We start from the raw sequence: 17,387 nt of genomic DNA, 5'->3' as shown, positions 1-17,387 counted from the left end.
GCAAACAGGAAAGAGCACAAGAACATTTAAGAGTTTCTAGTTTTCTGTGTGAATTAAGAGCGAAAGTAACCCTCTACCATTGCCAAGTTTTAATACTGCACTGGAAACAACAGATTTAAGCAAGAGTCTTCTACCATACCTTGAGCACTTTAGCAACAAGGATGACATCTCATAAAGGGAGATGATGGAGTAGATATGTTGAGATGCGAAGTCAGACAGCTTTCGAGGTGCAGCAACTCAATCAAGACCATGTCTTTCTTAACTCTAAGGAAAAGCTTAACCCAACAGATTGTTTCTCAATGGCAGAAAAGCAAGAAAACACATGGCTCTCTCCAGCAGACCTTAAATAGGAACCACTGGGATTTGAACCCAAGAACTTCTGTTTATTAGGTAGGCACTTTAGCCAGCTAAGCCAAAGCACAGTTGTTGGATTATCACACCTGATCACTCCACTTGAAATAGCTGTACGGCTTCCAACGCACTTTTAGTACATCCATGCAAACATTTTGCGTTGGTAACATATCCAGAGGAAGGCAAAGGAACAGCATGTCAGCTGAAGTTCTTGCTTGTATGTACTGTAATGCTATGGGGACTAGGCCATAACATAACATTTTTATTATTAGTAGTAGTGGTAGTAGTAGTGGTAGTAGTAGTGGTAGTGGTAGTAGTATTATTAAAAAAATGTCTCTCAGTTGGGGAAATCATGTGGCAGAGGGAATCAGTTTTTACCTCAAAATATCCTTTGCACCTTTGGACAGCTTGGGAATGAATTTTTCCTGTTATCAAGTACAAGACATAAGAACTTGGAACAGGAACGGTATATTGTTCTGACCCCTTTCCTTACCATGTGGGAATACATTTGTTGGTTCTTTTGTCCACTTTTTGTGGTAACAAAAAAGGCCCAGCTGTGCATTCGTAGTTCAAGGGTAAAATTCTCACCTGTCACGCGTGTGACCCAGGTCTGGTTCCTGGCTTCCTGTTTCCGTAGTCTTCTGTCGTGAAAAGAGACTGGATGCATGTGCAATACCTAAGGTTTATTAGACATGAGGTAGACAAGGAATACATGGAGCAAGGATACTGAGGAAAAAACGCTACGGCAAACCCACAGACAGGAACTCTTGACGGGGTACAGGGATTCTCATATGGAGCGGCACAGACAGGTAACAAGGGTTCAGGCTCACGGCAGAATCCCAAGGTTTAACTGAACAGAAACAGGTGGAGCCAATACTTAAACTGTTCACTAAACCAAATAAAACCATACACTGGCTAAATCAATGAAAACAGAATGATAAATATCCACCACAAGGACAGAGAGCGAGAACTGGGGCATAATAGAGAGTGACAGGAATATACTCAGAATAAAACAAACAAACAAATAAACAAACTAGCCTGCTTGATTCCTAGGCTGAAAGGAACTACCTATAGTGGCAATTTCAGTTCTGTGTTTGTTATAATTAAGCCTCTTCTTTCTCGTGGGCACGCTAAAAGGTAATTTCGACTCGCATCCGTATCCACTTGTAACTTTTATCATTCACCAGAGCCCTGATGCATGCTACTCACGACCAGGTCCGGGTGAATGTCGGCGTCCTTTATTTTCAGGTTCATTAAACAATCAGAATCGTGTTCAACAGTTACATCAGTCTTCCTTTAAAGTTCTTGCAGTTGTGATCATATTTGCATTTCAGGATAATAATTTTACAGATGCCGGTCAAAAGGCTGTTTGCCACAATGCGCGCGCGTGTCCAAGAAGTATTCACCCTGCAGCAGTGTCCCTACTTTCTTACCATTCCAATCCCCCACAAGCGCGCCAAGGGATCCACCAAGAACCAATCAGCATGCCACAAACCCCGACTCCACACCTGACACCCACCTCCACATGCACCAGTCAGCATAACAAAAATGGCATCATTCAAAACAAACACTATGAACAAAATCGTTTTAACAATATCTGGCTCTTGCAGTACCATTAAGGCCACTGGCAATGTGCAAGATTTACTTTTTGAAATTTACTTTATTTTAATGTACTCAAATTAAATAACTGCAGTGACTACTGTTGTCAAGTCATGTCATCTAAAGAATTATACTGCACTGGCTGTACTTTCTTTTCTCCTCAGTCGGATATTTGCAGTTCTGGCACACACAATGCCGTGACACAGAAGGAGGTATGGTGTTCTCCGAAACTCGCTATTTTAACAAGCATCGGGTCATGACATTCAACAGCTCTTGGAATAAATTTGTTGGACATACTGATTACGGAAAAGCATGGGCACAACAGCTGAACAGCGATTCCCATTTTATGGTCTGGGCACGACTTCAAGTGGACATTTTCTGTAAATTTTATGCCTCTCACTACTTCTCATTTGTGAATAAGACAGGTGAGCCCTCCATAGTACGCTGTATTTAATGTCTGTTCTCTAACATGGCTTGATGTGCTATCGATACACAGTGTAATCACTTGGTTTAAGTATAATGTTAGAATATCCCTGCTTTGTCATAGTGCAGCCAAGAGTCCATCTGATGTTAATCAAGCCGGCCAGCAGCTCACATCCTGCCACGTTAATGTGCAGTGCGTATGACTTCTACCCCAAACCCATCAAACTGTCATGGCTTAGCAATGGAAAAGACATAACCAGCCATGTCACGTCCACTGAGGAGCTGTCGAATGATAACTGGTACTACCAGGCCCACTCTCATTTAGAGTACACCCCCAGCTCAGGAGAGCGGATATCCTGTGTAGTGGAGCATGCAAGTTTCAGTCAATCTATGGTGTATGACTGGGGTAATGAAAACTTTTGAAGTACAATGTACTTGTAGATTTAAGAGAAGAATGATGATATTTTTGTTTTAAATTGAAACTAACACTTTATGTGCGGTTATCCAGTGTTATCTGATTGATGAGCGCATTTCTCTGGTGAGGCATTATTTTAGACCTCATCACATTAAACGCTTTCAATAATAGTGGAAAAATTCACTTGGAACCGTGGATTTACAAAGGCCATTTATTTTGTCTTGTGTTTGGTTTATGTTACATATTTTCATCTGGCAGATTCCTGTATTCCTGATCCTGAAATGAAGAATAAGATGGTAACAGGAGTTGCTGGGCTTCTGCTGGGGACAATTACAGCAATTACAGGCCTGGTCTACTACAGGAAAAAATCCACAGGTCAGTGTAATATAGGAGCATATACAAGAGCTTTCAAGTGACTCTCTCTCAAGGCTCATCTATAAAATATATTTCACAGTAAATGCAATTACTGTATGTATTTAAAGTGCTTTTTTTTCATACCCGAGTTGTTGGATGTGGGACATTAACATGTTCTGTTCAGTTAATGCATGTTACCTACTTCAAAACACGTTTCATCTGTTTTATTTGTTTCATGTTCACAGGACACATTTTGGTACCTACACAACCAAGTGAGACTTCACCAAAATTCACAAAACAACTCAACATTTTTAAGCACCACATCAATGCGAATACTTTTTGTTTGTTTGTTTTATTTGTAGAATAAGTGGCCATGTCAATGATGATGAGTACCTTTGTTACTAAATCGTAATCTCACATCAAAATAAATTCTCACAGTTCCTCGGGTTATCGACGTGGCTTTTGATGGGAACGGGAGCTGTCCGTCAGGATTAATGCCGGGAGACGCAGACAGTTAACAGCTAGGAAAATGCTACTGCTGAATCTCTGTGTGTTGCTCTCAGTCACCCTCTATATAATGCTTGCACTGACCTCATTTCACCTGCACTAAGCATAATATAAGTAAATGTAAATGTTAATTATAACAACTCAGTCGAAATGTAACTGGTGCACTATCTCTAAACTTTTCAATTTAACAGTAAAAGTACCTGTTTGACTGTTGACTTATGTGAGAGAGATAAGAGAATACCATTTAGTATGTGAAATTATGAAGTCACACAAATCCTCATGAAATAACAGTGGACACAGAGGGTCACACAAAAATTGGTTTGGCTTTAGGTTTTGAATACTACTACTGCACTGCATGTTCATTTTATTTAACAGTTTCACGTGTTATGTAAACTTTGCTCTCACAATAAGTAGAAGGAACTGATATTAAATATTTGGAGTTTACTGTCAGTCCATCATATCATATTACACTGATAATGTGTCATTCTCTATTAGCCTACACATATAGGCAAAAGCGAACATGCCAAACAAAACCCATATCAAACCAGACATCAGTGCAAACATAACCAGCACTCTAGTTGTGGACACAAAGCATGGCTACACTTCTGTTCTTTAGTATTAACACCTCCAAACCAGTTCACGTCAAAACTTGAAAATTACACTGTGACAAGTTTGTTTGTTTGTTTTTATTCATAATAAACCTGAACAAACTTTATATGGTGCGCATTTGTCATGTGTATCACATATAGCAAAGTGAATGCCCATTATTACCTTAATAAATTTTTTGTAACATGTTTCATCTGTGCATTCCGACTCTCACATTTTGCTGAGAAATTAAACATTTCGAGTTGCTGCGTTGACTGAACCTGGTTTATTTTCAAATATGACAAAAAAACATCATCATACTGCAAGTTGAATGGAATTTATAAACATCGTGAGGAAAAAAAAATAAGGCCTTCCTCTTCCATCTATGAGTTCCATGAAACTTAAAGATAATCTGTCCAAGAAGAGTGTCAACGAAAAAGCACTATATACATAAAAACAATACTGTTTCAGACAGTAAATTAACTGACAGCATATTTACAAACGTATCCAATGTTCTCACAACATGGTCCTCTCAGTAGTGAACTCATATAACAGTTTGTTCTTGAACTCAAAAGGAACTGTACACCAACACATAACAACAGGAGCACCTGTGGACATCCAAACTGAAGGCACTGACCGGCCGAGAGTCAACACTCTCCCTGTTGAGCTCAAATGTACCCAGTTACCCACAATTCTCTTTAAGGCAGGGTTCCAGACTGAGTCTCTTTCTGTTGTAGTTTCAGAATCAGCTCTAGTAGATTCATTTGCATGGTGACTTCCTGTTAAAACAAACGCATACATTCAGCAATAGAGAGTAGTGAGGGAGAGAGTGGAAGACTAGCATAGAAAGTCAGAATTTGCAGGCAAGTGAAATTTCAATCAAATATATACATATTCATAAAGGCACCTATTCACTCCAATGCACGCTATATTTTCACATGAGCAGTACAAACCTGCGGGTTGGTGGTGATGTAGAAGCCAGGCACTCCTGCTTTCTCCAAAGTATTCTGCTGATCTATAACCTTCTGATCAATCTCCGCGATAATCTTCTCATCCATCATTCTCTGTTCGTCTTTAACCCGCTGTTCGAGGGCCTATGAGAGATTTGCACGTGTTCAAGTGTGTTTGTATATCTGTGAGTGCACATGCTCCAGGACACTTAAACAGGAAAACAGAGGCAGAAGTGTCTGGCACAAATCAATGCCTGATTCACAGCTGTATGTATCATAAAATATGAAAACCTATCTAATGATGTAAGCACAACAGTGTCAAAAACTATAAAGAGACATATACAGATAGACAAACACTAAACAAGATAACTACTAAAAATCACTTTTGATTTTCAAATCACATTTGATGTACAGTCTTAACAAAAACACTGTCATTAGCAGGTGTTTATCGCTGGGCTATCACTTGGAAACCACTTGTATCCAAAGCCTACACACAAGAAATGTGCGGCTCCTCCCTGAATTAAGGTGAAAATAAAACAATCCCCGTTTAGCGAGAGCCAAAGAATACAGTCAGTCCACACTGTTTGTTACCAACAGTTAAACATGCTGGTGCACCTGCAGTGGTATGGGCAAACATGTCAAGGCAATCGTTGGATTCAGATGATTGCTCTGCACGGTACAGTAACGACTGAGAAATATGAGGACTCTTCGCCCTATGGTACAGACAATTTCCTTGAGACATTCCCATATCCAAAAAGTGATAAAAGGTCCCTAAATGGTTCAAAACCTGGTCCACTATCCTTGAAGGTACAATTCAAAAATAACCACATTCCAAGACAAACTGTGCCTGTTCTGAATGTGATGTGTGATCTGAGTTTGAGCCTGTATAATATGAGCTAATATGAGCTGCTTACCTCTACCTCCCCCTTCTGGTTTGTTTTCAAAACAGCTAAATTATGAGATTTACACGTCTGCAGTGCCTGTTTGTGTTTCTTCATTAAATCCTGTTTGAGTGCTAAGAGATGGAGAGAGAAAAAGAGAGAGAGAGACAGAGAGAGAAAAGAGCAAAAGAGAAAGTGAGACTTGATATTTAACTGCCATTCTTAAATTCTGTATACAAAAGAAGAAATAATTCACCTCTGTGTTCGCTGTGCAGTTTCTGTCTCTGGTTGTAGAGATTTTTCTCTGTGAGATGTTGAATGTCCAGAAGCCCCTGCACAATTTCATACACTGTCCCATCAATCAAAGCCAACGCTAAGTCACTGAGTGTAGTGTAGGACAATCTCTGTTGAAATGAGCTGGAAATGATCAGCAAAAGAATAAACAGTTAGGCACACATAGGTTGAGCACGCCATAATTTTCCATATTTACAGACACTTGCCAGATTATAAATGGAGTAGGCTGCTTGACCGATTTCTTGAGGACTATCCGGTTAATAACTCATGCTTTACACGGAAAGTTTGAACGCTTGACGGTTAAAAGCCGAAATAAAAAATGTGCGAAGAAATGAAATTTAAAAAAAATATATCACTGAAAAACTTTAATGACGAATGTACTGTCACAATGTGATGGGAGAACAAACAGTTATTTGGTTTGCCGGTATGCTACTAGTAAGGAAAGGCTTAATTTCTTCCTAAAAACATTCAGCCGTGTTTCTTTAAAATGATTACATGGAAAAACGTTAGCTGTACTAAACAGTCGATTTCAGTTATCTTAGAGATATATTGCAATAAGCATAGCTATAAGCCAGTACAGTCTGTCTTTACCTTGGCAAGTCTTTGACCAGTGTCTGTAGTTCGGACAGCAGGTAATAATGTCTCTCTTGCTGTTTGGTCGAGTCAGTGTGTTCGTCATAAACACCTGGATATGTCTCCATTTCCAATAACCACGGTACACCCTTACAATAACAAATCTTCGTTTATTATCCCAACTACCTTTGTTTTGACTGTGGCATCCCAAACTGCTATCAGTGGACATCACATTTTCGTAACAAACAATTACTTTAACGGACGTTACACGCCTCTGGTAATTCAAGATAACAATATTAAGAAGAAAAGAAAGAGAACATAAACTAGCAACAGAAATTTCCCACTCTTTCACCTGTCTCGATGGCTAAACCAACTAAATTCTGCGTGCCACAGCCAAGCACTACAGCAGCCTGTCTGAATAGGTCCGATAGGACCCCAACATGCAAGAAGCTGTCCTTGAAAAATGCCTGCTTTGAGTGCGCCCTTTTCTAATTTCTTTCACTGGAAATAATCGCGGAACCAATGTGTGTGTGTGTATGTTTATATATTTAAGTAAAATGTACAAAAATACTGATTAATTAGTCATATACTTTTAAAACGCTCATTCGTGGAGGCGTATTCGTGGTACTGGATATTGAGGCTCTCTCAAGTAATTTATCTGCACCAGCAGATGGCGTACTGTTACTTCAGGTTACATCCAGGTGCTACTTTGATCGTCTAATTGTGGAAGTGCCGATAGAAAGAACCGTTATTTATCGGTTAGATCGGGGCGCTTGTGGGAGTGCTTTAATATCTGGTTTTGAAATGCTTTAAGATTTATTTTGTGTTCATTTACGATATTTTTTGTAATGTATACCCTTATGAGCCAATAAGGAGCCCCTGTAGAGCGCATTGCTGCTTGGCTATTCTATGGTGAGAGATTACGTGTATGTACCTTGTCACTTCACAGACTCCGCGACTTACTTCAGCAGGCAGTGAACTGAATCGATTAACGTAACAAAATGTGGATTACCAATGTAAGACCATCATTTAAAGCAGCAGAACAGTCTGTTCAACAGCAATTTATTTTTGACTCTTAGACCTCGGCTTTCGCAAACGTTCCTCAAGAACTCATTCTTCATTTTGTGGCACCGCTTCACTGATCAATATGCACGTAGGAGTCTTCCAGAAAACGCAGTTGTGCAGAAAATAACTTCTGCCCTGAAATATAGTTTAGTCTCTTACGCGTCACTAACCCAGACTGCCTCATAAGTAGGAGCTGCGCACGAGTGATGAATTGGGCATCAATTGGACAACTACGAAACACGACATGAAGTTTATATGTTGCCGGCTTTTACCATCTTAAAATGGCTAAAAACACCTCCCTTTATTTTCGTATCGTTGAAGGACGGAATTTACCGGCAAAAGATGTGTAAGTCTTTATACGAAGTCTTTCGTGTTAATCATAGATTAGGTATAAGATCATTTTTGTATGGTTTACTAGGAATAGCCTCATCTTGACTTAAAAGTTACAATGTACTTAGGAGATTACTTCATGATTGTTTTCTGTGGCGCTTGAATTACATTTTAATGGTTATAGTCTCTTCAATCAAGCAGTTAGCTTAACATAATGACATTGTCTTTTTGAAAATATCGTTTATCGTTAACTCTTAATGCTAAATTGTCGATTTCGCTTTTCAAGTTCAGGGACCAGCGATCCGTACTGCATCGTTAAAGTTGACAATGAGGTCGTGGCCAGGTAAGTAGTGTCAATTCACCTGTGCGTGCGCGTGCGCGCTCAGGGGCATGTGCGGTAGCATGTGTGTATAGTGCTTAATTTTAGCTCATTTTGGGGGATTAAATCTCGCATTAGACAGCAGACAGGTAATATAGATCATTTCAGACCACAAATGAGATTTATTTATTTATGTGTTTTTACAGAATGCATGAGATTGAGTTGAGATTGTAGTAGCAATACCAAACCCAATTTCAAACATTTACATAAAACTCAAGGGAGCTCATCTTTTTTTTTATCTTCGGTGTGTCTCTTGGCTTCTGATTCATCCTTATTTTTCACTTACAGTCACACCTATTGTAAGAGGTGTCGCAGTAACAATGCAGACAAGCAGTGTATTTTCCATGCATGTGATCTGTTTTGTGTCCTACACCACCTCTGAGAACTTGATCTGTCACTGGCCTTTAAGACACCAGCAGGTTACTATGGAGAGAAGCATAAATTATTGCAGGGAAGCTCCATCCCCTCTCTCTCTCTCTCTCTCTCTCTCTCTCTCTCTTTCTCTCTCACACACACACACACACTCACTCACTCTGTCATTTGTTGTGTGTGCCTTGTGTCAGTTCTTTGTGGGAGTGTATGGCACTGTGTGTGGTTGTGTTCTCTGCTGACAGTGTAACGGTCGTATGGACAACAGCACACCTGGTATAGTGCGTTGTGCATATTTAAAGAGATGTTTTGCTTTTGAAATGTAAATGATTGCCTCCTTTTTAAGGGATCATTTGAATTGATTTATTGTTCTACACCATGCTGTGATCACCATTTTCAGTTGATTTATCCATTTCCATTATCTGCAGTTGAATTGTAGTTCTGTCATTGGCTTAATGATCAGAAAATGGAGTACCCACTTTTTTTTCTATTTGAGCATGTTTAAGGACACACACACACACACACACACACACACATGCATACACATGTACAGGATTTTTTTTTTCCTTTTAGTTACAGGTTATCTTTTTGTAATAATGATGTTCTTATTTCTGATTGTAAAGTCAGACAGGTGATGTACAGGGTAGATAAAACATTACAGTCTTAGAATTGATAAATATTCTGGAAGAGGGATGAATCACCAGACATATAAGATATATAAGTTGTGACTATCGCTGTACATGCTATGTCATACACACAAATGTGTAGAATTATCACCAGAACCAGTTTCAACCAGTTCTCATCTTCCATCTATAGAACTGCAACTGTGTGGAAGAACCTCAACCCATTTTGGGGGGAAGAATACACTCTCCACCTGCCAATGGGCTTTCACACACTTACGTTCTATGTCATGGATGAAGACACCATTGGGTAAGGACGCCATCCATCCTGTTTAATCTAACACACTCAATCAAATGACCCTTTACCATTCTGTATCACTCTTCACATAGATGAACTGACACAGAAAAGAAAAACAGGCACTTACTGTACACGTTTCTCGTGAGGCAGGGCCACTAAGTGTTAAATCTAACCTCTCGACAAATCAACCATTCGCTGAATGACCAACAGTTTAATGCAACAAATGACACAGTTATCTGTGTCATATAAAAATCACAGAATAGTTGTTTAATATGGTATATGACAGTGCTGTTAAATCGCATAAGTGATATTTGGTCAGTTCTGAGTAAACGGATTAGTGGTTTGAAAGGTCTTGTAGTAAATGAATGATCTGAGATGTCTGTAATGAACAGCTGAGTGGCAGGCTGTGTGAGTGGGAGGTTGTGGTTATGTTTGAGTTGGCTTTTACCTCTATGCCAACATGGCTTTCAGCTCATTGATGCTGTCAGATAATGCTTCACAGCTTGGACACATCTCTGTTTGCAAACCAATGCTGTGCTCTTTAAAATACACACGGGCACGCATGCGTGAGCGCGCACATACACACACAGATACACACACACTCTCACAAACTCACATACGCTCCTACAGTCACAGTAAGTCCACGGATGGGAGGACAGACATTCAAAACCATGTAATTTCAGTTTGAACTTTCTATCATTAGTTTTTGTGGTATGTAAATGCTGTGTACCGACTGTGTTTCCTCTATCTTTGTTCCTCCTAAAGCATTTCATGGATAGGAAATCTTGAAATAAAACGTGCGATATGCACTTCCATTTTGTTTTCTATGACAAGCGTGAAATATTTTAAACAGTTCTGACACCAGTTTCAGTGTGACTACTGTCATCAATATGTCAGGTTATCTTGTTTGATTTAACTCTCGTCCAACACAGCTGTGCCTAACATGAGGTTCCTATAGGGCATTCCCATAATGACTGAACTTAAATTAAACTTTCGTCACTTTGTTGGGGAATTCACTGTTCATTAACAACAGTGTCTGGTTCAATGACCTCAGTCAGTCGTTTCAAATTCCTTTTATTCTGACGTTGTTGTATTTTGTTTGTTTGATTGTTTGTTTGTTTTATTTTGTCTAAGCCATGATGATGTGATTGGGAAGATCTCATTGAATAAAGAGGTGATTTCAGCTCAGCCCAAAGGTACTGTATAATTATGTATTTAGTCTGTGGCTGTTGTGTTCTCCATATGGAAACAAAAGAACAGATGCAGAAGCTCTCAACTGTTTCCAGCTCTCACTATATGTTGGGGGATGTTCCAGAAAGCGGGTTTAGTGAAAACTCAGAGTTAGTTAACTCAGAATAAGAAGTAAACATCCTAATAGAAGAGCCCTCTGGCTTCATTCTCGTAGCAAAACAAAACTGTTAGGAGGTTTACTACTTACTCTGAGTTAACTCTGAGTTTCTACTAAACTCACTTTATGGAATACCCCCCTGGTCTTCGGGTCTTCTAGACCTCTTTGACTGATTGGCCATGTGATGTTTTGAAGATCATACAGGCCAAAAATGTAAATGTTGACCTGAGTCCTTTTACATGACCATATTACGATTTATGTTTGTATACTTGGCCTCCAGCCTCTTTACACAAATATCAGTTTATGCAGAAGATAGGATACAATTTTCAGTTATATTTGATATACAAATACACCCATTCACAGTGTCGTTAACATAAAATGCTCAATAACAATGACTAATGGCCAAGCTAATTAGGCCATTTGGGAAAATATGCAAATGTACATTTTAACATGTGTTTAGAAGTTGCTTCACTCGCAGTCTTCTGAAACGAAAGTCTAACCATGGCATGAGACGCTTCTGGCTTTGTTATCACGATCAGATATAAATAGAAGAATTTACAATTCTGCATCTCCTGCTTTGTGCATTATGCAAACAAAGTATGGCAGAGACTGATTCTTTTAGCAGTTTACTGCTGGTTTCTTGAGGAACATCACCTTGTTTCAATTCAGATCTATTCCTTAGGCTGTGCCCCAAACTGTTCTTTTAAAGGGTACTAAAATACAGTTTCTGTAGGGAACATGTAATTCTGAGCAGGAATCTCCGATATATGGTGAAGGAGATGATGAGTCATTTTGGACACATTTCACATCTTAGTGACATCACACATTTTGCACCCTCCCAGCATGCACTTAGTTTCTATGAATCACCGCAGCCTGTCAGCACTGAGTCACTCCTCACCCACGGGATCATGGGAAACTTGTAATTCCTCCATGTCCTACTCGGAGTGCGAATCCCAAAATACAGATTTAGAGGGTAAACCGCCATAAACCATCTCAGTATCACTGAGTCCACTGTTAACTAAAATATGACTGTGTCAGTAAAGAGTTTAACAGTGAACTACCACTTTAGCTGTGGTGCATCTCAAAATGATCTGACTGACTAAACGGAACGTAAAGTAGATCAATTACAAGACCAGATAAGCAGATATACAGTTCTGCTTATCAAAACAAGGTTTGGATAAAAAAAAAAAATATGGTCAGTCATTTTTTTAGATAAGTTGTCTCACTAGGTACTTTATAAGTAAGCCAAGGCTGTTTTAAACATAAACTCTGAACATTTCGAACCTCTACTTTATGAATTTCTTACAAAGTCCGTTTTCTGTTTGCTTATATCAGGTTTAGAACATAAACCTACTTTGAGTCAGAGCTTGTGATAAAGACCTATGTCTATATTACATGCCTCTCAGGTTTAGATAACTGGCTGAACCTGACTCGTGTGGACCCTGATGAGGAGGTCCAGGGGGAGATCCATCTGGCTCTGGAGCTGAAGAGAGAAGCTCAGAGAACATGTTTGAAATGTCACGTTATAGAGGCCAGGTGAGATCACGTGGTTGGTTGTGGAAGAGTGGGAGACATCCTGTCCATATTGAATCATGGTGTTTATGTATGCTTGCTCTGACTTCTTCCTTAACAAATGGCACCACGCACAATTTTATGGTCCATTCCATAGTTTCTGTACTGGACCTAATTTCCTATGTTTTAGCGTAGTTTCTATATTTGGTATTTACTTATTTTGCGTGGAATTTACTTGCCCACTTCTGTACAGGGAAATTCACTCTCACCTTCTGCGTTAGCTTAATTGGAGTTTTAAGTCTATGAGTATATTTGTGTATGTTGAGATGTCCTGTGACTGAGTGAGGTGTTAGTACACTGGCAGAGATGGTGACAGTGTTGAGAAGAGATAAGGCCACTGTTTGAATATTACTGGACCACAGAGATGCACTGGGGACATAGAGAGTTCTGTCCAGACATAGTGATGAGGGGCAGGTGTGTGTGTGTGTGTGTGTGTGTGTGGGTGTGCGAATGAGAGAAAGAGAGGGAGAGAGAGAGAGAGAAAGAGATTGAGAGAAAGAGTGAGAGAGTGAGAGAGAAAGACAGTGTATATGTGGGTAGAACACAGTGTTGCATGGCTGATGTCCAGGACTGCCATTTAGGAGCAGGGTTTCAGCAATTAGTGCTAAAATCATACTGGAGACCTTTCAGAATTGAGCTATTCTCATTAGACCAAGGCAAGACTGCATTGTGTAACAGGTTTGGAATTGGCAGCATTATTTTACACGGAACAACAGTGAAATTTGATCAGCAAGGAGGAGCCAGCAGGGTTTCGGTACAGCTGACAAGATTGAAGAATATGTAATTAACCATGTCAGATGCGTGAGCATGTGGGTTTATGCATTAATCATCCCTCTTACTGGAACTTCCACTAAATGTGTTTTTTTTTCTGTCTTTCTTTATCTTCTGTAGAGACCTGGCCCCCCGTGACATCTCTGGCACATCAGATCCATTCACTCGTATCATTTATAACAACCTCAGCACAGAGACGTCTGTGAGTGTGTGTGTGTTTGTGTGTTTGTGTGTGTTTGTGTTTGCAGACAGCAGTTATTTATAGTGCATTTGTAAAGATCAAATCTAAGCCATTTCTACACTGATATGAGTTGTGACTGGATTAAAAGATTTGCCAACTTTTATTTACGCATTTAGTACAAAAAGGTTCTCTCTCTCTCTCTCTCTCTCTCTCTCTCTATGTCTGTGTGTGTGTGTGTGTGTGTGCGCGTTTGTGTGTGTGCATGTGCATCTGTGTGTGTGTGTGTGTGTGTGTGTGTGTGTCTTAGATCATTAAAAAGACCCGTTTCCCTCACTGGGATGAGACTCTGGAGCTGTGTTTGGATCAGGCTGGGGATGCAGAGGGGGGCACTGTGACAGTGGAGGTTTGGGACTGGGACATGGTGGGAAAGAATGATTTTCTGGGGAAGGTAAGATCACCAAGACATGTTTAACATCCCCGTAATATTCATTCATCACTTTCTAAAGCTCCCTTAACTGTGATGTATAACTTAGCTAGCCCATGCTGACTAGCACAAGAGGCAGGTATTACAATAGAAATAAGTGTTAAATAGTCAGTACTAATGCTAGTATCAGTACATTCTAAATATTACTAAAAAAAAAAAAAAGCAGGAACTAAAGAAGTCAAAATTCATTTCATATTTATACTGAACATCATGTGTATACAGTCACTAAGATCTACATTTGTTTCCGTCCTAAGCAGTGGGGATATATTTACACTATTTTAGAACAAACATTTGTAATTTCAGAGGAAGTGGCGTGCTTCAAAAGGCATGTGAGTGTTCGTCTTTATACGCCTGCAGGTTGAGATCCCCTTGTCCTGTCTGCACAGAACTCCCTTACTTCAGGGTTGGTTTCGTCTGCTGCCCCTGGGGAATACAGAGGATGACGCCGGGTGAGAAATAGAGAGCGAGAGAGAGTGCGAGAGAGAGAGAGAGAGAGAGAGAGAGAGAGAGAGAGTGAGAGAGAGAGAGAGAGAGTGAGAGAGAGAGAGAGAGAGAGAGAGAGAGTGAGAGAGAGAGAGAGAGTGAGAGAGAGAGAGAGAGAGAGAGAGAGAGAGAGAGAGCACTAAGACAAAGGAGTCTCTGTGGCCTCCATGTTGTTGCTTAAAAAGCCCAGCAGCTTGTCCACACTTCTCCCTCTCTCACCTCAGCCTCAAGATCTGCCTCATCTGCCTGTGTGTGTGTGTGTGTGTGTGTGTGTGTGTGTGTGTGTGTGTGTGTGTGTGTGTGTGCGTGTGTGTGTATTGAAGGACTTGACGGCAGTGCAGGAGGTTCATTAGCGACTGAGTCATTGTGAGAGAATGCGTGGGTGAATGATGATGCCTCTGGGAGTCTCTCATTAGACTCTTATATGAGACAAATTTACCATAATTCTCATCTCTCTCTCTCCAGTACTGTACATATTAACGCTAACCGACTGTACTCCTCTGACCTTTGTTTAACTTTGCTTTTCGCTTGTTCACTTTCTCTTTCTTTGTGCTCTCTTTGTTATGTCCTTTTGCGTCTCTCTCTCTCTCTCTCAGTGGGAAGCTGGGAGCGCTGCGTTTGAGGGTACGTTTGGTGGAGGAGAGGATTCTCCCATCTGTGTACTACCAGCCCCTGATTGACCTGCTGGTGGAAGCTGTCATTTCCCCCTCCGAGGTAACGCGCTCAGGATCCTCAAACCACCCTGCCACGGAGGTGGGACACCAAGCTATATTTCCAGTAAAATTTTGAATTGTGTGAACCCCCCACACACACACACACACACACACACACACACACACACACACACACTCACACAAACACACACACACTAACACCCCTTCATTCCACCACTCCCTACAGAGGTTGTGTTCTCCTGAGATTACATTACATGCAAAGGGACATTAGCCTCTGTTTTAGAGTGCTCAGAGTAAACATTACGGCTAGAATGTTCAAAGCTCCTGAGAAAACAACTCTTGAAATGCTTTTAAGGTTTTTTTTTTTCCAATCTGATTGGTCCGTCTTGTGGTCCATCAGGTGGAAGATCCCACCCCTCTCACCCTACTGGAGGAGGTGACTACAGTGGAGAGCCGTCAGGATGTTGCCATGACACTGGTGAAGATTTACCTCGGCCAGGGGCTTGTGGTTCCTTTCCTTGACTACCTGAACACCAGAGAGGTTCACCACACATGTATGTGTGTATATGCATGCACGATAATGTCCTCAACACCAGACAGGTCCAACACAGATGTGATCATTGAGTTCATCTTGATAGTTTTAGTTAGCGGTCATCTGCTTTAATTGGGTATAGGTTCGTTGAGTTGCATGCACTTGGGTGTGGATATGTGTGTGTGTGGGTGAGTGGGTGTGTGTGTGTGTGTTCAGTTTTGTTTAATTGCCAGTTTCTTAATGCTATAGCCACATTCAGTGTGGGCTGGGCATTTACCCAGGCACAGCTATATTTATCCGCCGCCGGCTACCCAATTATTCTCCTCCTTATACAGTCATTTCATAAGTTCCGTTCCCTCATTAATTATGTTTTTGTCTCTATCCCTATCCCCTGGCTCTGTGTATGTGAAAGTGTGTGTGTGTGTGTGTGCGCGTGTGTGTGTTTGTGGATTTTTTTTTTTCTTTTTTTTTTTTTTGGCTTGTTCTGTGTTTTATGTCGGGTTGGAGTCGGGCTGCTGACAAACAAAGTGCCCAGGTTTCCATAGCAACTCCCCAGGAAGCAGCTTCAAAAGGGAGCGGGTTGATCATAAGATCAGAATAGTCGTCAGAAAGCAGTGGAAGATTAAAGCGAGACAGATCAGCATCAGATACAACTGACTTCCCATTTAATATCTCATTTTTTTCAAACAATACCTCACCGTGAGGTATAATGGTGTCAGTTCCGTCTCCCGAGCTACAAAGTTTTCAGATTCTTTGATACGTAACTATAATACATTGTCCCATATTTTTAAGCATGTTTCACGTCATGTCGTTATACTCCTAACATGAAAGCGGCCTAGTATTTTTTAAAAGACACGTTTGATCATAATCAAATGTCATTGTAAGATGATGATAACGTAATATCAGATGTTTATACTGGATTACGATGAGTTTTATGACACTTTAAGTTGTTATTGTTTATGCCTCAGCTACTTCTGTTTCATAACTTCTGTGACTCAGTTCCTCTCTAGCCCAATTCTAACGGTAACATCATGACGACTCTTTGAATAGGCTTTTGTGATGAGTGATGACATGATATCAGAAAGAGTGTGCTTGAATCATACATGACTGTTTTTGTGATCCTGTGTATTCTCTCCCTCTCTCTCTCTCTCTTTGGGATAGCGGACCCAAACACACTCTTCCGCTCCAACTCTCTTGCCTCCAAAGCTATGGAGCAGTTCATGAAGGTGTGTGTGTGTGTGTGTGTGTGTCTGTCTGTGCATGTGTTCTGCATGTTGTGCAGTGTGTGTTTATGTGTGTGTTTGTGTTTAAGTGTATGTTTTGCATACTGAGTGTGTGTGTCTGGGTAT

General features: G+C 40.4%; 3 protein-coding genes across 3 annotated transcripts in view; 2 read left to right on the top strand and 1 right to left on the bottom strand.

The window, feature by feature from the left end:
* Nucleotides 1-2,164: 2,164 nt before the first annotated feature.
* Nucleotides 2,165-3,660, top strand: LOC115804941 (rano class II histocompatibility antigen, A beta chain-like). The gene is made up of 5 exons (XM_030765433.1): nt 2,165-2,375; nt 2,498-2,779; nt 3,047-3,163; nt 3,388-3,414; nt 3,581-3,660. The coding sequence occupies exons 1-5, from the start codon at nt 2,165-2,167 to the stop codon at nt 3,658-3,660; spliced, it is 717 nt and encodes a 238-aa protein (XP_030621293.1).
* A 1,205-nt stretch (nt 3,661-4,865) lies between these two features.
* On the bottom strand, nt 4,866-7,204 carry dgcr6 (DiGeorge syndrome critical region gene 6). Its single transcript, XM_030786670.1, has 5 exons — nt 6,951-7,204; nt 6,322-6,482; nt 6,099-6,199; nt 5,188-5,328; nt 4,866-5,013 (listed from the first exon to the last, which is right to left on the bottom strand). The coding sequence occupies exons 1-5, from the start codon at nt 7,058-7,060 to the stop codon at nt 4,933-4,935; spliced, it is 594 nt and encodes a 197-aa protein (XP_030642530.1). The 5' UTR covers nt 7,061-7,204; the 3' UTR covers nt 4,866-4,932.
* Nucleotides 7,205-8,278: 1,074 nt separating this feature from the next.
* rasal1 (RAS protein activator like 1) overlaps nt 8,279-17,387 on the top strand; it is a 16,465-nt gene continuing 7,356 nt past the window's right edge. Inside the window, exons 1-11 of the mRNA XM_030780437.1 lie at nt 8,279-8,343; nt 8,614-8,670; nt 9,892-10,005; nt 11,128-11,189; nt 12,748-12,877; nt 13,805-13,886; nt 14,173-14,313; nt 14,707-14,798; nt 15,429-15,546; nt 15,907-16,060; nt 17,200-17,264. Coding sequence (XP_030636297.1) covers nt 8,279-8,343; nt 8,614-8,670; nt 9,892-10,005; nt 11,128-11,189; nt 12,748-12,877; nt 13,805-13,886; nt 14,173-14,313; nt 14,707-14,798; nt 15,429-15,546; nt 15,907-16,060; nt 17,200-17,264 — 1,080 coding nt within the window. The remainder of the gene's footprint in view (nt 8,344-8,613; nt 8,671-9,891; nt 10,006-11,127; nt 11,190-12,747; nt 12,878-13,804; nt 13,887-14,172; nt 14,314-14,706; nt 14,799-15,428; nt 15,547-15,906; nt 16,061-17,199; nt 17,265-17,387) is intronic.

Source organism: Chanos chanos, chromosome 1, assembly GCF_902362185.1.
Source record: "Chanos chanos chromosome 1, fChaCha1.1, whole genome shotgun sequence".
Lineage (NCBI taxonomy): Eukaryota > Metazoa > Chordata > Actinopteri > Gonorynchiformes > Chanidae > Chanos > Chanos chanos.
This window is presented reverse-complemented; position numbering and strand designations above follow the sequence as displayed.

Bases quoted from the DNA above. Each gene is read 5' to 3' on its own strand.
- LOC115804941 (XM_030765433.1), top strand. From the start codon at position 2,165: ATGGTGTTCTCCGAAACTCGCTATTTTAACAAGCATCGGGTCATGACA. The intron at 2,780-3,046 runs GTAATGAAAACT...TTCATCTGGCAG, and splicing joins ATCTATGGTGTATGACTGGG to ATTCCTGTATTCCTGATCCT. The intron at 3,415-3,580 runs GTGAGACTTCAC...AAATTCTCACAG, and splicing joins TTTGGTACCTACACAACCAA to TTCCTCGGGTTATCGACGTG.
- dgcr6 (XM_030786670.1), bottom strand. From the start codon at position 7,060: ATGGAGACATATCCAGGTGTTTATGACGAACACACTGACTCGACCAAA. The intron at 6,483-6,950 runs GTAAAGACAGAC...GATCATTTCCAG, and splicing joins CTGGTCAAAGACTTGCCAAG to CTCATTTCAACAGAGATTGT. The intron at 5,329-6,098 runs GTAAGCAGCTCA...AATCTCTCATAG, and splicing joins ACCAGAAGGGGGAGGTAGAG to GCCCTCGAACAGCGGGTTAA.